The following is a 19,867-nucleotide window of genomic DNA, read 5'->3' on the forward strand; positions in this document are numbered from 1 at the left end:
TGAAACATCTCTGTAGCATTTAGCTGGCATAGATGTTGTGTGTTTGGATTGTGTGGACTCAGGCGAAGGTACATAGTTGAGACATCGCAAAAATAAGCTCGACAAAGGTGCTATCGACACAGAGCTTGTGACTGAAGAAGTATATACTCGATGCTGGCTGGCCTGGCTACCTTGCAACTTGGGTTGTTGTTACCGTATCTCGTTGGATAACGGAAACATACGGACTGACACGCGTGTGGTGAGACATTCTTGATATGAAGGTTTGTCCCAGGAGTTCGATCGTTGGTATCTTTTGGATACGGTTCTTGATGAGAATTCCTTCCAGGCTTGCATGCTCCACGTACGCTTCTACGCAGTATGCGACTAGTTGCAAATGATGATGGATATCCATGTGTATGAGCTTGCATTTCTTAAGAGGATTACTAGAGGAGGCAGATGCTCGTAACCGAAGGACAAAAAGTTAGTTCATTGCGCCGTACCGTAGTTGTAGCAAAATTCGCTATACGTGTACTGTGGACCTGACGGCCAAAGGAACCCTTGAACTTGCAAACATTTTATCCAAGCTGTCGACGTGATTTTTGGAGGATACGGATTGAGTTGATAAGGAGAGACCATCACAATCTCAAAAACAATCTTTATACATGAAATGCGCCGTCCCTGTTAATAATCAATGCCTGCCATTTGATCATTTATTTGCAGCATCTTCAAGCACTGAGATATCTATAGCTTCATCGTTACGAATCGAGGAGTGAGATGAATATCAAATTTAAGAGCATAAGATATTAAAGTTTTTAAAGTAAAAAGAGCGCGGTCGACATCACACAAGATGTACTCTTTTTATTTCGACAGCATTGAGCCGGCGAAAGTCTAAGGTATGTAAACTTACCTGCAGAAAAAAAAGGACATCGTAATGCCAGAAGCACATTAACATCGTAGAAGTACTATGTAATATGAGAAATGGTGGACATATTGTGACAGGTTCGTCTTCACTGATGCTGCTCGACGGATGAAAAGAAGGATAGACCACTTATCAGACCACACATGACAGGTCACAATCTCCTCAAAACCTGTTTTATACGTAGAATACACCGTCGCGCATGATTTATTAAAAAGAATTCATAAGTAAAATACGGATGAGCAAGGAAGAAGAACAACCTAGTAGAGAGTTGTATAACTGATTCAAAGGGTATATGGTGATAACGGGATCCAGCTTTTCTGTTTGGTGCTTTTGTGAAGAAATGAAAGGATGTGGAAGCGAAAGTAGTGAAAAGAAACAGCAAGCCATGTATGTTGTGCATGCAGAAGCGCGCGTAGAGGGTGAATATTAGTTACAAGAAAGGGGAAGGAGGGAGTGCCAAGCATCAAAGTGTAAGAAACGATTGGGGAAGGGGTGTAGAAGGAGAGTGAGAATGATATCAATGGTTGCAAGATGTTGTTCTCGATCTCTTGCTCCCACTGTTGTTGCTGCTAGTGCGCTGGTGCGAAGATGAAAGTTTCAGCGGGTGCTGTCGAAAAACAAATACTTGAGGAGCCAGCGCAGCACTTGTGGAGGTATTTCTCGTGCAGTGAGGACCGCCGCGTGTAGAAGATGAGAATGTGGGTCCGTATGCGTTGATCATGTTGTTCTTGCCGCTGCAGCCGGCATTCATCCAGCCATCGAATGTGATATTTAGGTCCCGGAACTCTTGCTCGATCTTTTCCGCGTAGAGGCGAACTTTGAAAACATCGTTGGCATACGCCTGCGTGCCTCGCAGCAGCATCAAATTCATGCAAAGCTGATCGTGGGCGAATTGTTTGAGATCAGCCTCGTCGTTGTCATACATGTAGATCTGTCTGGCTGCATTGTGGATAGCAAAGAACATGTGGTGGTAGGTGCTCTGGTCACATCCAATATCCTTGAGATACTTGAGCGCTTGGAGGAGCGCAAGGTTGGTTTGGAGACAGTCGACTAAGATGTCTGCTGGCGGCGAGTAGACCGGATGCAGAAATTGGAATAGAACAAGGAGCCGCACCGCATTGTAGCACAAGTGCAGATGCAAGTTTGCTTCGAGAGGTTGGGGGCCGGCTACTTGGGAGTCTGACGGAAGATGGTTTTGTTGACTGTCGTACCATGCTTTGAGTTCACTCGTGATACTTTGGTACAAGTTCGATGGTACAATGCGGCCCGGCTTTGCGCCGACGACATTGCTGACAAACATTTTGCCGCTTTGCATTGCTCGAATGTATTTACGCATATACCGAGTAAGGCGCGCAAATTGGTACAACTCATAGTATTGCTTATCTGCATAGATGGTTTTTGCTTGGCTCCCGCTGATCGTTGGTAGATCATCTGGAAGGAGACAGGGGCGGTTCAGAGTCAGGCACATCCAAGCATCCACGTAGTACCATCGGAACCAGCACAGCAGAGTAAGTTCATCCATAGGTCGGCCTGCAACCATGTCTCGAGTACGCTGATGCAATGCAATGGATGCCAGGCCACCCCAAGTGCGCTGCTGATCGTACTGCCTCAGGAGATTAGATGTGTAGCTGAGACAGAAATAGGCTTGGATTGTCAAAGGCTCCATGTCGTCCATAAACACGTCGTCCATCTTATGCCTTGCTTGGTCGTAGAACACCATGGCTGCCTGTTTTACAAAGGCCTCTCCAGCCTGTTGGTTCATGAATGTAACCAAACTAATCGATGCGACGCAGTACACAATTGACAAAGGCGCACGGCGCCAGTTCTTGATAAGATCTAGGCTGATAGGTGCTACCTTGAAACCGATGCAGCACCAGTGTGTTACCGCCAAATCCATGAGGCTGTCCAGCATCAGGGAGCTTTCAACGTTCAAGCGAACTGAGGATGGGATGCTGAGGTCGGTGCTCTTGAGGACTAACTCGTCTTCAGCTGAACGTTTCTTGGTTTCGTCGAATGCGCATTCTTTTCGTGAAAGATGTGATATAGCAAGTTCATGTTGTTGGCACGAATATAGACTGAGACTTCGTTTTTCGGGCACGGTGTTAGGAACTATGTCGTTCAAGGTCTTCTGCAAATCAGTGAAGCTGTTGAGCTCGATTCGGATTTGCATTTCCTGAGCCGGTAATTGTTGTTGATACTCCTGCTGTGATCCTTGTTGGTCAGGGTAAAGACACTCTGCAGATTGAAAGTAAGAGTGTTGCGGACCAATGCTACTTTTAGACGAGCAAGGTGATGCATAGCCGAGATCCGGCCCTCCCAAGTATTCAAGCAGCATTGCTTCTAGGCAGTCGTCCTCGAATTTTGTCTGTGTGTAAATATTAAGATCATCCTCGCCAGAATCGAATGTGACAGGAGAATATATATTATTAGCAGCCATGGCAGACAAAGAAAACTAGAAATAAAAGAAGAGGGAAGGGAGAAGAGAAAGCAACGAAGCAAAATTAACTTGCTACGGAGGGGATGTTGTCTTTTGCAATAGATACAGCGGTTGTGGGAACGAGACAAATGACGCCACTAAATAAGAGGAAGCTGACTATTAGGGGCTTTTTTTTGCAAGTTGATACAGTAGTCTATCAATGGAATGAGAAATGAAGCTTCTGGCTCAAAAAAGGTCATTCCGAGTTTGGTCCTGCTGCAGCCCAAGATGGGATTGACGCTTAATCCAATCAAGCATTTTATCAACAAAATATTCTATAGGACGAGGTGCGCCCCCAATGCCTCTTGTGTCTTTATGTGCATTGTATGGATGCGCGAGTGAGCGAGACAGAAAGAGATCGACAACGCCAAGTAACATCTGGTTGAGCAGGTTTTTCTCTTTGGCGATGATAATCCGAAGGCAATCCGAAGGAAGGACAAGGTTTGGGTTCGTGATCCAGTTAGCATGCACGGCCGCTCACTTGTGAGCGAATCAGCGTCGATTTTATTGTATGCCCAGGGTTTCTTTGATAGTTCTAGGCGAAAACCGTAGCAACTGTGCGACAACGAGGCGATTTCCCAGGATGTAAACAATGTAGGAGAAAACTCACATCTCTCGCGGATATATGGTATCACGATCCGAGGTGGACATGACTTGTACAATCGAAAAAAATAATCTAGATTACAATGGCTATGTGTTTGTGCTCCCGTTGCTGCATGATATTTGATACAGGGTACCTTCATTGCTGCACTGGACCCGCCTAATTGCAATTCTGGAGAATGAAATAGAGTTTCGTTATATTATAACGCTGAATGCATTCGAGTTGCTTGGCAGCATCCGGCAGCCTACCAAAACTTGACAGGAGCGCCTGCATAAACAATATGGGACCTTCTAGACTTTTTCCTATCTCAACTGGTAGCAAGTATTGACTAGGAAATACACATTATACTCCTTCTCTCTCTTTCTTGGACCTGTTACGCATATAAATTCTTTTCAAAAAATGGTACAATATGCAGGAATATGCATGAAAGAATCAATTAAAAGAGAACAATGATTCAAGCAGCACTCGCCTATATTTGAGGCTCACAATTGACATTGCCCGATGTAGCATCCTGACACGACTTTGTGCAGCACGTTCAATATGCACAATGCCTCACATCACAGTAAATATCCCGGATAAGTTTTTCTCGTTGCAACAGTGTGGTGGAAATCATCTGGTTATTGCCTCATGCAGCAAAATCCTCCAACGTTCTTTTCGATGTAAACACACGCAAAATGACGGTTGATGACAAACGGTCTCGTTTATTAGGGCCCGGAAAACGATCAACACGACGAAGCAGAAATCATTTAGGCAGAGGCCTCAACCTTCTTCTGCTTGGTAGCTTGGGTACCTGGAAGCGAGTGAGCGAGTTAGGATGATTCCCTCCCAAAATTTTACTCGGAAAGCAAGCGTACCTTCACGGAAACCGTTCAAGAAGCGGCGGTGGACCTTCTTCAAATGGGACATGCGGCCAGTACCGGTGGTTCTTCTGCGCTTGGCCTTAACGGACCAGTTGTCTAAAAAAAAAAAGCCCCCCCTCGCGTCAAAATTCTCTGTTGCAAACCGTTTGCTGCTTGCCATTCATTGAAACTTACAAGATCGCATCTTGGCAGAGGGGAAACCGCAGGAAGCGCAGGTCTTCTTCTGCTTGTGGAAAGAGCGCTTGCCGCAGCGACGGCACAAGGTGTGTGTCTTTGTCTGGCGTTTACCGAACGAAGTGGTACCCTTGGTCTGTAATCATTGGGAAATTGGGAAATGTCAGTCTCTGGTTGCTTAGAAACTGGGCGTCGCCACCACATCCATCCATCCAAAATAATCGTCCTCATCCGTTTCATTCGACATCCATGTAGTCTGTGACATCCATGTTGCGATCTCTATTGTCTTTCTCTCAACGTACCATCCTTTAACTTTGATGCGGGAAAGAGGACCTTTTCCCGTGCCGCGACTTCTTTGGAGACTTGAACCGGCGGCCCACTCTGGCCAAAGCGATCTGACTTTAAATTTGCATTCAAGATGTCCCTTACCTCCTTTTCCTCCTCCAAGCATGCTTGTCTGTAATTCACCGGTTATCTATGTCCAAAATTGTGAAATTACAATGACTTGAAAATTAAATACGCGAATATGAGACTACTTAGATGTTGCAAGATTAAATGTAGCGTTATTAATTGGTTTATTACCAGTCTGTTTTACAGTTGACGCACAATAAAGCAATGTATCATGTTGAAGGTTTTGTAACAGGAATTATCTATACAGAGCGCATAAGAAGATCAAACGCAGCATGCAATAGATCGTGCTGCTCTTCAACTTTCATAGCTGCATGCATAGTAAATAAAGCTCACGAAATGAAAACCGTCAGATTTCTTTTTTTTTCTTTAATTCTCGTTCATGTGTCGTCTACCAGTACCCTGATTTTCGCAGCATTCCATCATACATTCTATGGCGTGATTGTGGAAAAACGAGCGTTTGTTTGTATACACAAGGAAACAGACGCGTTTCATCATATTATCGCGGTCTTATATATAGCATGGACAGCGCTAATCATGCGTTTTTTGTCTTGTTCTGGATAAAAAGTACCAAGCTGCATTCGACAAGTATAATGCCATGTGGTCCGGAGCAAAGACATCAACCAATTGCCTTTCCAGCTCTGATATGCACTCTTGCATAACGATTTGTTGTGACCCGGATTACCGTCGCTGAGTACAAGACAAAAAAGGCATATACCATTTTCCACAATGGTATAACAAGCCGGACTACTGGGCGCATATTATGCTCGATTTTACAACAAACTTTGCAGTGACGTTGATAAAACTTAAATGTAAAACTCACTTGGGCAGTGATGACAGTAGTTGGAAAAGCGTTGCTGCTGCGGATGGTCTTTTGCTCAGCGTATTTTAGGCTGCTTCCAATCCACGATCGGCTGCAGTGGTGGGGCGGATGAACCCTTTCCATGCTCAGCCCAGGGTTGCCCCCGCCCGACACAGACCATGTGTATGTGTTGTGCACAACATCGGAAGCCTTTCTCCATTGACTGTAGCACGAACTCCCTTTAATGGCAAGCAACTTTTTGGCAAGCTTTTCACCCGACGAAAGGAACACGTTTTTCCCCCCCCTTCCCTCTCTCTCTCTTTTACTTTAACTGCAGCCTCATCTCTCTTCCTATTTTTTTTTCTTTTCCGTGAGAGATGGCACAAATTGGGCGATTGCGCAACCATTCCGGACTTCGTCTTGATCTCAACTCCAGACCGACCACGCCGTGCAGCGTCGACGATGAAGGCGCAGGCGGAGGCGGACTTGGTCCTCCACTTATTCCGTCCACTTCAACGGAAACCAACGGAAGCAGCTGGCGCGAGGATCTTGTTCGTATCGTCAGTCAAAACAGGTCCCAGACGTTGCTTATTCCGCACGACGATAACGGGAACGGCGCCGTCGGTGCAGACAAGGAAATCGAGCTCAAGCCGACAGATTTCGAGAATATCCAAAAACTCGGTGAAGGTGCTGCTGGTGTCGTGTGGAAGGTGCGATACAAGCCGACTGGGCTTGTCATGGCCAAAAAGGTAGGGATGCTGGAACAGCAAGAGAGAGTGAATGTCCGGTGCTAACTAGCTGGCAACAGACTATCACAGTGGAAGCGGAACCGCAACTGCAGCGACAGATCCTGCGAGAACTTTCGTTTCTAAAGACATGCGAGTCACCGCACATTGTTTCATTCTACGGCGCGTTCTTGGACGACGGAGACACGACAATTGCTATTTGCATGGAGTACTGCGATGGAGGAAGTTTTGAAGATATCTACAAACGAGCGCGCGCTATGCACGGTGTAATTGGCGAGACGGTTCTGGCGAGATTAGCAGAATCTGTAAGAAAATCATATTATATTTTTTGACAGCAACAAGATCATTGAGTGAATATTTAGGTATGTAAAGGCTTGATCTACCTCCATTCCAAAAAAGTAATACACAGAGGTAAGCGATATGCGAGACGAGTGCTTGATTTCTTTGTATTCACACCGTGTTGCATTTAGATATCAAGCCATCCAACATTCTGATGACTAGAAATGGTGAAATCAAATTATGTGATCTTGGTGTCTCTGGCGAATTGATCAATTCCATGGCTGAGACATTTACAGGAACACAGTACTACATGGCGGTAAGTTGGGGATGACAACGGATATTGCCGAAAAAGGGATTCGAGAAATTTACATATGCATGTAGCCTGAACGTATCAAGGGTGCAACGTACTCTGTACAGTCGGATATCTGGTCCCTCGGTCTGACGATCATTGAAGTTGCCCAGAACCGACCTGCATTGCCACCTCCAGGACACCCACACTTGTCCGTATTCGAACTTTTGGACTTTATAGTAAGCCAACCTTTACCGACGCTAGGAGAGGATCGCTCTGAAGAGTGCAGAGATTTTGTTGCAAAATGGTAATTATTGTCATCAGAGTGTGCGTGCTAGAACGGTGGAAATTCACATATCTTGTTCGTGTACATATAGCTTGATCAAGGATCCTAGTCAGAGACCAGGCCCTGAAGCCATGCTCAAACATCCTTTCATCACCGAACGCGCAGATCATTCACAAAACTTGGCATCATGGCTCAAGGAAGTTTGGGGTTGGCCGTAACGTTTTTGTTGCATTCTTGAGCTCGATCATTTTTGTTATACCCTCATCCTCCTCTTTATTTTGTCACACTAATACATACATGCGAAAGAAAACATCCGATTCCTTACTTCTTTGTCACGCTGTATGTATTTTTATTCATTATATGTGTACGTGCTGAGTGTACTGTATGTTTGTGTATATATATATGTGTTTTTGTGCGAGGGATGCATGCATTTCTCAAAGGTATACTTTACTCCTCCTCGGCAGAGCGTGGTCGTTTCAGGTCTAGTTCAACCTTGATCCATGAGTCTAATGAGCAAAGTGAAGCCATGTATTCTATGTACCTTTCCCTCGATAATCATCGTTGGATGGTGCAGGGTTGAATAGATGAGAGCGTTCGCCTAGATCCATGATGGGAGATCTCGTCCTCGGTGCGGCCTGCTGCTCGTCAATGCGCGCCTCAACGTGGTGGGCGCGGGTCAAGGATGTTTCAGATTGTGAGCGATAATGGGAATGTTGCTGCTGCTTCTGCTGTTCCACGATAACAACAGGGGAGGGCGATATGCTTATTGATGGTATCCGGTCAGAGCTTCCAATAGGCGGCTGCTCCTCCTTTGGTTGCAAAATGCGAGATATCGGTGTTGCAGCAGCAGCAGACGATGGTGATGATTTAGCAGGATTCGATGTCTGCTGCTGCTGTTGCTGCTCCTGCTGCAACGATGCCAGACCCGTGCAAAGGGAAAGCTCTAGGAGACTTTGCAACTGCCGTCGCAGGATATCTATTTTGGAAGAGGCTACACGTCCTCAGTACTGAGGAAGAAAATATAAAGTGTAGTTTAAAACTTACAGTCATTGAGCGATCCAGAAGTGTTGCTACTACCATCTTCTGCAGAAAAAAGAGAGGCAAATGTAAATCCTTTGATATTTTTTGGCGATAATTTTCCATCCTTACGAATTCTCTGATTTTCCTCTATGGATCTTATCGACTGTACAAGATCCTCAATGATCTAGCGCCGAGTAGTGTTGTAAGTAGGCGAGTGCCCGGAGGAGCGCATGCTTGCCTTATCGGTATGAATCTTTTTTGTATACTTACCCTTTGTTGTCTTGACAGGGTTACCCGCAAGGATACCATCTCGTTTTGGAGTTGAGTGAACGCTGATGTAATGTATTGCAGACGACCCTCGAGGTGCGTAAGTTCTCGCAGCATTGATGTTGCAGGCACTCCTTCTCCAGCACATGGTTGCTGGACGTCACTGCTTGACTCGCCTGGATCTTGCGTCATCCTTGCCAGGCGGTTACCCGGTTTGACACTTTTGCGTTTGATATTCTGCAAATCTTGCACTTGTCCTCGTTGAAAATGCGGGTGCCTGAACTCCCACGTCTGATTCTCATTCCTCATATTGGAATGGATCATATCGTTGACCTTGTTGAATCCATACACTAGTTTGTTCAGTGAATATCAAGGAGTTATCAATGAAAAAGTTCTGGAGTGAGTCTTACTGTTTAGCTGTCTCACAAAACTTTGCCAGTTATTGTGTTTAAAGTACCGCGGAAGCACGTTTTTCGAAAAGAGAGTCAGGTTGGAAACGCGGAATACGTCCCCCCTTTCAGACCAGCCGATAAGGTCCTGTATCTCTGGATCCTCGACCATGCTATTCCCAGACGACAGATTCAGCTGCACTGGCAAGATTCGTACGTACTTATGTTATGCCTGCTTACTTGTAAAGCTTACTAACGAAAGCTGCGTGGGTTCGTGTCGCCAGCAGCAGCTGCGACGACGACGGCGAGTTGCCGTCAGAAATATTATTCTCCGCTCTTCTTCCTCCTCCTGCTCCTTCAACTCTTGCTCTATGATCATCGGTATCATTGCCTTGATGAACGATAGGAGAGCTGGTGGAAGATCTGGAGACCATTCAACGCGTCAATGGTCATATACTTGTATCTGCAAATCGATATCGCGACTTGCCTATTTTGTTCGTTCGCATTGGACACTGACGGCGACGCGTTGACTTGTTCGCTACTACTTTGACTGGATCTTCTGCTCATGGTGATGATTCTCACATAATCTTGATATAGCGCTCCGGTGAGATTTTCAAGATCAGAATCCGTTTGACCAATTTTAGATGTACAAGTTTTCTAGAAAACAAGGGGCAAACACCACTCTTGGCTTACAAAGTTAATTGCCTTTCCTCTCCACACACACAGCTAAGCACTGTCAAGCAATAATTTGCGCACGTTAAGAACTTACCAAAATCAATTAATTAGGAAGAATTAAAAAGATAATCGGGGGCAATGGGTCGTGCCTGAATTGTATAAAGTTTGGGACTCTGGCAGCGGCAGCAGCCAAATTGAAATCAAGCGGCGAAGGAACGCGCGTGCGTGTGTCTGCGGTTTGTTGGAGAAAAAGGAAAAATGGGAGAAAAGAACAAACAGGTACTTTTGGAAACTGTGAAGAAAGCGGGTCAATTACGGCTGAAACTCAGGTCCAGTAGGTCACACACGTACGAAACGGCGTGGGAAGTGGAGCCTACAAGCAAGTCGAGGCACAAGTGGCAACGATTGCACTCGAGATCGCGAGATTCTAGCAAGAGAAAGTCTCACGAATCGCAGAGAATCCTGGCGGACGAGAAAACAAGAGAAAAGGGAGAGAGGGAAAAATGTAGCTGATCGGGTGATGTCACGAACCAATAGGTTGGATCGAGTCGTTCGTTTTGGCAACTCACCGATGACCCTTGCTCAGGTTTCGGTCGCACAATCGCGGCCCCACATACCTGGGAACTTCTCTCAGACAGAAAGTCCTGCAGCGATCTTGGTGCCGATAGAAAAAAACTATATCTAACAAACAAAAGCCGCCTGCCTCTAGTGGAAACTTTCTTGTAATGATAGCTCAGTCTTCAACGTGTTTACTTTCTTTAAGCTTCTGTACTTACACTACTTGTATCAAGGATATTTTACTTTACAATCCTGAAACAATGTTTATTTCACCCTTCTACACTTTCAAACATTCGTGAGCAACCGATATTTATGTAAATAAGGGCCTGTGAATAAGGTAAAGACGCTGTAGATGCAGGTTATGCACCACATCCGTCATCAGGAACGATATGCACCGGCGGTTATACGCTGCAAGACTGACATTATTTGCAAAAGGCGCTTCTGTGATGGCTTATGAAACAAGAAGCAGATAATGATTCAACTGTACGAGTAAACAATTAACTCAAGAAACGGGGTTGCGCATTCTACCTAATTTATTATCAGTTTGTGCTGATCTACATATATTATTCACGCTGGACTATATATACTAGTGTGGAATCAGATCCAATAACAGAGAAAATGAATGTAGTATTGCAATAGAAGCCGCTACATATGGCAGCCCTTGGTATCTGTCACAGCGAAGCGTGAATCTATGCAAATCGAAAGACCGAATCCATGTAAGCATGTGTGCCTTTCATTTGCCATAGTGTGACGGAATCCGCCATGCTCTGCAGTAAGAAGTAGATTATACCAAAGCCATTTCTGTATTCTTTATTAAATTCTGTCTACATCATTTATCCTGCGGCTGTCATGGTGAGATTTGGTATGTATCTATCCCTTGAAAGGAAATACATAGCATCTGCTCGTCATGAAATGTCTGTGTGCAATCTCCTAAGAGTAGATGATAAGCGAGAATGTCTTTATTCCCCCAAGGTATCAATTCTGCATGTTTGCAACAGATCAGGTCGTACCTGTCTTCGCTTTCAAAACGATTGGATGCTGTGAGTAATGCACCCAATGACAGACTCAGGTTGAGTCAATTTTTGAAGCCAGCCTTTCCTGGAACATTTTTTGACACTTTTTCTTTTCCACACAGAGACAATGGCAGTAACGCTCATTGTTGCTTCAAAAGCCTCACCTGCTCCCTATGGTAACATTGCGCTCTGCAGACACGAAAAAGAGCTTGCTTTAACTTTTTGCTATTTCAGGTGTCCTGGCCGTCGCTGCTCAGGTTAACATGGCCAAGCCTCAGACTGTGGCGGTCGAGTACCGCGATGCTGCCACTCTTGAAGGCGAGGACGCCGGCAAGGTCTCTGCCGTTATCAAGTACGACGGGTAAGTTTCACACTACTAACGACAAAATACGGGAGAATCTGACAGTGAGTAATAGTCAAAACTATGACACGACCAACGCGATCGTCCGACTTTTGGGCCGTTTGACACCCGAGGCTGGCGTGTACAACGTCGAGGATCCTATCAGCTCTACCCTTGTTGACCATTGGCTCGACTTTGCCGAAAGCAAGCTGGCAGCCTCCGATTTCAAGCAACTCGATGCTGCCTACAAGGAACTGAACAAATACCTTACCTTGCGTTCCTACTTGGTCGGCTACCAGCCTTCCCTCGCCGATTTCGTAGTCTGGGGAGCATTGAGAGGTATGCGTGATTATGTCTACAGATGCAGTTGATGTAAGGTGAAACTCACGGTTGCTCTTTTAAGTAAAAAAAAAAAAAAAAAAAAAAAAAAAAAAAAAAAAAAAAAAAATAAATAGCATCGCCTGTATTTGCCCGTGTTATCAAGACCAAGAAGGAATCCTTGGGCACTTACCTTGTTCGCTGGTACGAACACATTGCAGCCCTCGAGGCTGGTCAGTTGGCTGTCAAGGATTTGCAGAACGCAAACTCCAAGGTATGAGTTTTGATCCAACTGTTATTTTGGCAGAGCGGTGTGCTTATTTATTATAATCTCTTGCCACACAGAACAAGGCTGCTGATCAGGGCAAGTTCGAGATCGGTCTTACTGCTGCCGAGATGGGTAAGGTCGTTACTCGTTTCCCTCCCGAACCTAGTGGCTATCTCCACATTGGTCACGCCAAGGCCGCCTTGTTGAACCAGTACTTTGCCCAAGAATACAAGGGCAAGCTCATTATCCGTTTCGATGATACCAACCCTAGCAAGGAGAAGATGGAGTTTGAGGAATCCATCAAGGAGGATTTGGCTTTGATTGGTGTCGATTCGTCTGTCGTTTCGCATACCTCTGACTACTTTGACCAAATGTATGAGCTCGCTGTCAAGATGATCAAGGACGGAAAGGCATACGTCGATGACACCGACCAGCAGACCATGAGAGAGGAGCGTATGAAGGGTATTCCCTCAAAGTCCCGTGATCTTCCTGTCGAGGAGAACTTGCGTCGCTTCGAGGAGATGACCAAGGGTACCGAGTTTGTAAGTGCTGAGAGAAAAAGACTTGATCTCTGATGTATATATCTGCTCACACACGGGCACTGTTAGGGTCAAAAATGCTGCATGCGTGCCAAGATCAGCCCGAACGATCCTAACGGTACTCTGCGTGACCCTGTCATGTATCGCTGCAACTTGACTCCCCACCACTACACCGGCGACAAGTGGAAGGTCTATCCCACCTATGACTTTGCATGCCCTGTCGTTGACAGCTTGGAAGGTGTCACCCACGCATTGAGAACCAACGAATACCGTGACCGCAATGCTCAGTACGACTGGATCATTGAAGCTCTTGGTCTCCGCAAGGTCAACATTTGGGACTTCAGCCGCATCAACTTCGTATACACGCTCTTGTCCAAGCGTAAGCTCCAATGGTTCGTTGACCAAGGTATCGTGTCTGGCTGGGACGATCCTCGCTTCCCTACTGTCCGTGGTATCCGTCGTCGCGGTATGACCATTGAGGCATTGAAGCAGTATATTCTCATGCAGGGTGCTTCCCAGAACACCTTGCTGCTTGAATGGGACAAGCTTTGGGCTTTAAACAAGAAGGTCATTGACCCTATTGCTCCCAGACACACCGCTGTCATCAAGGACAAGATGGTCAAGTGCAACGTCCAGGGCGCACCTGCCACTCCTGAAGTCAAGGAAGTCTTGAAGCACAAGAAGAACCCTGACATCGGCACCAAGAAGACAACCTACTCCAGCACCATCATTATGGACCAGGAGGATGCCAAGAACTTGCAAGTTGACGAAGAGGTAAGAAGGAAGGATTACTTTTTGCGCATTTCTATACATCAAATCTAATAACTTGAATAGATCACCTTGATGGACTGGGGCAATGCCTTTGTTCGCAAGGTCGAAAAGAATGCTGAGGGCAACGCTACTGCCGTCGACCTCGAGTTGCACTTGGAGGGTGATTTCAAGAAGACCAAGAAGAAGATCTCCTGGCTCTCGTTCGGTGACGAGTTGCAAGATGTCCTTTTGGTCGACTATGACTTTTTGATCACCAAGAAGAAGGTCGAGGAGGGTGACAATGTCCAAGACTTGGTCACCCCCGTCAGCGAGTTCAAGACTCCTGCCATGGCTGATGCTAACATTGCCAACTTGAAGAAGGGTGATATCATCCAGTTCGAGCGCAAGGGTTACTATATCCTCGATGCTCCCAAGACTGAATCTCAGCCTGCCTTCTTCATTGCTATTCCTGACGGAAAGGCTACTTCCATTGCCTCTAAGGCTGACACGACCACTGCCAAGAAAAACGATAAGGCTAGCAAGAAGAAATAAGAATAAGCGCACAGCTTTATATGTACATGTTTGGTCTCCTTTGATTAATACAACTTGTAGATGTTTGATATTACATTGTATGGTATTACGAACGCTTCGTGCTATCTTATATACTACTTTTGTGAGGAAGAGGTGGAGGAGTATGCAAGCTTGCAGAGATATCACCGAGAGAGGGGCTGTCAGTGCCGCTGCTGCTGCTGCTGCCGCCAGGTACTTGTGCGTCGCCGGAGGATCTTCGTCTTGTAAGAACAGATACGGTATTGTTAGCAGCGTTATTGCTGCTACTTGCAATACTAGACAGCTGCTGCTGCTTTTTTTGTTCTTGAGTTTCAACGCCGAGCCCAGCGCTGTTGGCGCTTGAGCGGCGACGACGCCGTTGTTCTTCGCTGTTTCTTCTGTTCTCAGCGACAGCGTCCAAACTTGGGGGAGCTAGAAGATTATCTTTGGCATTTGGGGACATTTGATCGAATGATTCTCGCCGCTTGCGCTCCTGCGCCTGTGCTTCCATGATAGGCGACAGGATGCTCAAATTTCCACGCGAGAGAGCCATGAAAACGAACAACGTGATGACAACAACTAGCTGCGCCATAGATACTCGACGCTCAAATGCAATCTGTTCTGCTAGCAGGGTCATTTGGGCCGTCATTTCTTTCATATTCAATTCGGATTGCTGGCGTAGCTCCTCATACAATTGCTCGTATCTTCGTTTCTAGAAAAATTTAATTGTTAGATTCCAAGACATGGCTATCTTCTAAAAATTTAGTTCCTCTTACCATGCCATCAATGCGGTTGCTGGCGGTATCATTCAATCGGCTAATCAAAACGATCAATTGCTCTTGGTGCTGCTTTTCCATGCTCATAAACACATCGTTCAGCATCTTGTTTTGCTCGTCTAGATAACGCTGCGATAAAGTGGCATTGAGCTCCAAAGCATTCAGCCGCTTCATGATGGTCTTGTAGATTGATTCCTGGGTATATCCGCTGCTTCCTACGTCTTTGTTTGCGTGCATTGGTTTCGTAGCCGTGCTCTTACTGGTACCAGCTTCTCCATCGCTTGCGTGAGCTCCGTTTGCATTATTCGTTTGCGGCGAAGGTGTTTGTAGCGGTGCAGCAATGCTCGATGTTGTTGTCGTTATCGTCGTCGCCTGCACTGCTGTTTCATTATTATTGTTGAGTACCGTATCTGGAGCTAGGTCCGTCGCAGATTCTTCGTTGGATGGTGTCATACGGGCGGAAGTACCAGAATCCGTTGGTTCAACTCGCGCTGCGGTTGTCTCTGTTGTACTGTCCTGCAGCGATCCATCGATGTCAATATCAGCTTGACGTAATGCATCTTCCTTTGAAACCGAGCCTCCGGAAGATACAGGAGTAGGCTGTTGTTGCTGTTGCTGCTGTTGGTGCGTAATCTCTTTCTGAATCAGAGCCGTTTCCGTATTCAAGGCATCTTCCAGCTCGTCTAGATTTTCATCAAGGATTTTCTCCTGATCCTTGATGTCAGATACAGGCGGGATAATTGGAAGCTGCACTCGCATGTCATCATCTTCCTCGATGTCAGGTGTTATGGAGCTTGCATCTGATTCATTCAGGGCATCGACCTTGGGCCGAATAATTTCTTCACGAACTTCCGCAGGCCACAGATATTCATCCTCAAAAAGTTCGTCATCGTCCAGATCACCTGACAAGCCTTTCCGCTCGACGAGATTGTAGTATTCCATCATGGGCATGCCGTGAACTCGAACAAGGCTGAGAGGGCAGTAGTATTCGTGGCCGTAATGTGATAGGAACTCAATCTTTATAAATTCGAACCATCGAATCGGGTTTTCGACCTTAAAGACCTAAACCATAAATCAATTGTTAAACACAAATTCCCAGTCGCAGTGCGCGTGCAAACTCGAGGATATATATATGTACCTGCAAATCTCTCGTGTTGCGCGCTTGCCATTGACCGAGTAGCTGCCATTCCTTGGTGGGATACCGATCGGCCACCCACACTCGAAACTCACTGAACGTGCTGGAAAAGAATTCAAAGTTTGCCATGACGATGGTATCGATCAAAACGGCTTCGCACAGGTTGATGATGACATATTTCTTTGCCGAGCACTTATTGAGCATGTATTGATCCTTGGACTCGTGCAGGATTGACTGCGCACCCTTGGCTTCCTTGTTGGCTCCACGGACTGTAGCAGCACAGTCGATAGAAGCATAGTTGAATCGCTCCTTGAGGGATTTTATGGGCACGTCAGCAAACTGTTTTTTTGCTGCTTTCTCGTTTTTCTCGGCCGTTCGGCTTGGTTCTATGTATTCTTTTTCATCGTAGATATTGGCGGCCGGTTGGCTCTCACCCATCTCAAACATGACACCCAGATCGTCAGCAATGCCGCCTTCGACGCTGTCGATGACTTGTCTTCCAGCCGATCCATATCCTCTTCCTCCCCCTCTTCCTTGGCCGACATGTTTCCTTTTTACGTGCCATCTATCATCGTTCTCAGTTTGCAGCACTCGTCGTTGCCATTCTTCAAACGATAACAATGGACCTTGGGTTTTAGCCTCTTGCTGCTGTTGCTGCTGATGATTATCAGCCTGTGCGGAACTCGCTGATGAGGATCCAGTAACAAGCGTCTCTGGTCGCAACAGCGTCGAAGTGGATAACAGTACCGGTGAGTCGAGATCTGCTGACGTTGCCACAGATTCAGAAACCGTGCTGTGTTCGTCTCTAGAAGAAGTATGTGTCTGATTCAAGTTATTATCGGCGTTCTTGTCGTCACCAAGAGCAGGATTGTCTTTAGTGTAGTCGGGTATCGTTACAGGCTGCTGCTGTTGCTGCTCCTCCTGCTCTCGCTGTTGTTCCTTTTGCGGTGCCGCTGATACACCGCCCTCGCCGCTGTAGCTACTGCTATCTCCAGTGATAAGAAGGGGCACTTCAGGAAAGAGTGCCTGATTCAGGTCGTCGTCTGTAGGTTCAATCGCAGGACACAGATCTAGCAAGGCATCGGTGGAACGGAATCTTGGACAGGTTCGCCTGGAAGCTGCCCTGGGTACTACTTGCGCGCTAGCTGCACTCAAGAATGAACCGGCTGTTGCTGTTAGCAGGACAAGCACCAGGCCAAGTCTCTGCATTCTTCTCCAACTGCTTCTTTTTGTGGGTTGTCTATCTCTTCCAAAGCAGAAAGACAGAAACTTTTCCCTTCACCCACCTCAGCTTGCATCATTCCCAAACTTGGCAGGTTCTGAGAAAATCGCTTTTCGTGGCATTCTGTGATTGTTTGATCCAGTTTGGCACACAGGTTCCTTTCACATTGGATTTTTGAGTTAACAACATGTAGAGTCAAGGACTTAGGAAATATTTATACCGTTGTAACTGCTATGTAATAGTAGTACGAGAGAGAGAGAGAAAGAAAAACGATGAACGATACGACATTGATAGGGTATACACTAGGATGATGAATGTTCTCGATCTACAGACTGCGACTGGCATGACACAGATATTTCTTCTGTGCTGGACTTTCCTACAGTTACTCTGTTCTTCGTAAACAACTCGTCAATCTCTTCGAGTGCTTTGCCCTATACGATGGTTCATAAATCAGTTTCTAATGTCCGAATCAGATAGTCCTCCGTTAATACAATGTTACCTTGGTCTCTGGTAAGAAAAAGTAGCAAAATGCACTCATGACAATGCACCAACATCCAAAGAATATATATGTGCCTAGCGGTGTTGCAGCTAAAACTTGGTTAAGTAAAGAATGTATTGATGGATCCATTGTAGCGTACCAAGCATTATCGGGCTGAACTTTCCGACAATTGCATTGAATGCCCAATTAACAGCTGTTGTGAGCGCCGTACTCTTTGCACGCATCCTGTACTCCACGTGACCGATGATCAGCAGCAGTAGAAAATACATATTTCAACTTGTCCAGGTAGCTTACCAAGTCGGAAAGATTTCCGAACAATAGATCCAAGGCAGCGGACCCCACGATAACGCAAAGAAGACAGCAAATGCTGCATGTCATGCATGACAAATCGGTCAGTATTGGGGAGGCAGCGGTAACGAACACACCAGAATATGCCAATAATACTCACCGTACATAGACACGATACCCTGAATTCAAAATGTAAATGATCCATTACCAGAAGCTATTCATAAACAACTATCGACTTACTGCGTACGCGGATGCCGGAATACCTTCAGACGCAGCAGAGGCTGAAGGCTGTCGAGTACCGACGCAGATGGCTACGGATATCATGCAAGCGCCCATGCAAGCGCCGCCACCGACGAGCAGCGGACGGCGTCCAAATGAATCGACCAGACACGAAAATCCTACGAGCACGACAGACATCTTGACAAGACCATACACACCTGTTGCCAGCAGCTCGGATGTGTTGGAGGACAATCCGATGGAGCGAAAAATGATAGGGCTGTAGTAGTTGATCACGTTTGTGCCCGTCATTTGCTGGAACATTTGCAATGCAACTCTGTGCTACCATCGTCAACAATGCACAGCGAATGTACGATTTACGCTGCTGCATGAACATACCCGTAAAATAACCTCTTTCTATTCTGCCTGGCAAACACGAGGCGCCAGGATGATAATTTTCCAGAAGCACTGTTGTCAGTTTGTTGCAATCCACTCACGATAAGCTCCAGCTCATCGTGCACGCGCTCATCGTTCACATCCCATCCGCGTATCTTTGCAATCACTTTGCATGCTTGCTTGCGTTTTCCTCTCGCACAGAGCGATCGTGGAGTTTCAAACAGAGGGAGCATGCCAAGGAATAACAATGCGCCAGGCACCGTCTGCACGATAAGCGGCGTCCGCCACAGATAGTCGTCCTGAGGATCAAGCGACCGCTGCACGACATAGTTGGTCCAATAGGAAAGGGCAAGACCGGCAGAAATGAAGAATTGCCACAATCCTCCCAAAAGACCGCGATGTTTTTGGTGCGCTATTTCTGCTACGTAGACCTTGCATGTATGATATATTTAGCGTGTACACATAAAAGATGATTAGATACTTTGAGCTCAACTTACAGGTACTAACATGCTGAGCGCGCCCACACCTAATTATTTTGCATAAACATAAAAATAAGGAGTTTTCTGAGTGGTTCCCGATTTTAGAATCATGAAGAAAGATGAGATGTTACCTAAACCAGCAATGAGACGACCAGCGTAAAGCATGGCGAGATCAGAACCGATCACTTGCAAGGTTCCTCCAAGCGTAAACACAGCCGATGAGGCCAATATACTGGGCTTTCTACCAAGTTTATCTGCGCCGGGCGGTGGCAGAAATGGAGGTGAATACAAGCCCATGAGAGTATATATATATATATATATATATATATATATGTGTGTGTGTGTGTGTGC

General features: G+C 46.1%; 7 protein-coding genes across 7 annotated transcripts in view; 2 read left to right on the top strand and 5 right to left on the bottom strand.

Moving 5' to 3' along the window:
* Positions 1-166: 166 nt before the first annotated feature.
* VTP01DRAFT_9614 (uncharacterized protein) lies at positions 167-3,335 on the bottom strand (the record flags this gene model as incomplete). Its single annotated transcript, XM_069388859.1, has 3 exons — positions 167-363; positions 887-941; positions 1,524-3,335. 3 exons carry the CDS (start codon positions 3,333-3,335, stop codon positions 167-169), a joined length of 2,064 nt encoding a protein of 687 aa, XP_069240033.1.
* Positions 3,336-4,721: 1,386 nt separating this feature from the next.
* VTP01DRAFT_9615 (60S ribosomal protein eL37) lies at positions 4,722-5,256 on the bottom strand (the record flags this gene model as incomplete). Its single annotated transcript, XM_069388860.1, has 4 exons — positions 4,722-4,765; positions 4,830-4,931; positions 5,010-5,145; positions 5,209-5,256. 4 exons carry the CDS (start codon positions 5,254-5,256, stop codon positions 4,722-4,724), a joined length of 330 nt encoding a protein of 109 aa, XP_069240034.1.
* A 1,340-nt stretch (positions 5,257-6,596) lies between these two features.
* Positions 6,597-8,037, top strand: VTP01DRAFT_9616 (uncharacterized protein; the record flags this gene model as incomplete). The annotated part of the gene is made up of 6 exons (XM_069388861.1): positions 6,597-6,968; positions 7,028-7,270; positions 7,328-7,376; positions 7,436-7,560; positions 7,626-7,840; positions 7,911-8,037. 6 exons carry the CDS (start codon positions 6,597-6,599, stop codon positions 8,035-8,037), a joined length of 1,131 nt encoding a protein of 376 aa, XP_069240035.1.
* A 229-nt stretch (positions 8,038-8,266) lies between these two features.
* Positions 8,267-10,062, bottom strand: VTP01DRAFT_9617 (uncharacterized protein; the record flags this gene model as incomplete). The annotated part of the gene is made up of 8 exons (XM_069388862.1): positions 8,267-8,301; positions 8,361-8,810; positions 8,864-8,902; positions 8,969-9,023; positions 9,110-9,456; positions 9,517-9,668; positions 9,736-9,918; positions 9,983-10,062. 8 exons carry the CDS (start codon positions 10,060-10,062, stop codon positions 8,267-8,269), a joined length of 1,341 nt encoding a protein of 446 aa, XP_069240036.1.
* Positions 10,063-11,868: 1,806 nt separating this feature from the next.
* On the top strand, positions 11,869-14,508 carry VTP01DRAFT_9618 (uncharacterized protein; the record flags this gene model as incomplete). Its single annotated transcript, XM_069388863.1, has 7 exons — positions 11,869-11,917; positions 11,976-12,102; positions 12,158-12,420; positions 12,537-12,673; positions 12,745-13,209; positions 13,276-13,980; positions 14,041-14,508. 7 exons carry the CDS (start codon positions 11,869-11,871, stop codon positions 14,506-14,508), a joined length of 2,214 nt encoding a protein of 737 aa, XP_069240037.1.
* A 106-nt stretch (positions 14,509-14,614) lies between these two features.
* On the bottom strand, positions 14,615-17,625 carry VTP01DRAFT_9619 (uncharacterized protein; the record flags this gene model as incomplete). Its single annotated transcript, XM_069388864.1, has 3 exons — positions 14,615-15,217; positions 15,282-16,343; positions 16,420-17,625. 3 exons carry the CDS (start codon positions 17,623-17,625, stop codon positions 14,615-14,617), a joined length of 2,871 nt encoding a protein of 956 aa, XP_069240038.1.
* A 315-nt stretch (positions 17,626-17,940) lies between these two features.
* Positions 17,941-19,867, bottom strand: part of VTP01DRAFT_9620 (uncharacterized protein) — a gene marked incomplete at both ends in the record, with an annotated part of 2,696 nt that continues 769 nt past the window's right edge. Inside the window, 9 exons of the mRNA XM_069388866.1 lie at positions 17,941-18,069; positions 18,138-18,226; positions 18,277-18,362; positions 18,432-18,504; positions 18,586-18,604; positions 18,666-18,978; positions 19,041-19,468; positions 19,535-19,563; positions 19,648-19,770. Coding sequence (XP_069240039.1) covers positions 17,941-18,069; positions 18,138-18,226; positions 18,277-18,362; positions 18,432-18,504; positions 18,586-18,604; positions 18,666-18,978; positions 19,041-19,468; positions 19,535-19,563; positions 19,648-19,770 — 1,289 coding nt within the window. The remainder of the gene's footprint in view (positions 18,070-18,137; positions 18,227-18,276; positions 18,363-18,431; positions 18,505-18,585; positions 18,605-18,665; positions 18,979-19,040; positions 19,469-19,534; positions 19,564-19,647; positions 19,771-19,867) is intronic.

The sequence above is a fragment of the Rhizomucor pusillus genome, assembly GCF_041956525.1.
Source record: "Rhizomucor pusillus strain CBS 183.67 unplaced genomic scaffold VTP01scaffold_7, whole genome shotgun sequence".
Lineage (NCBI taxonomy): Eukaryota > Fungi > Mucoromycota > Mucoromycetes > Mucorales > Lichtheimiaceae > Rhizomucor > Rhizomucor pusillus.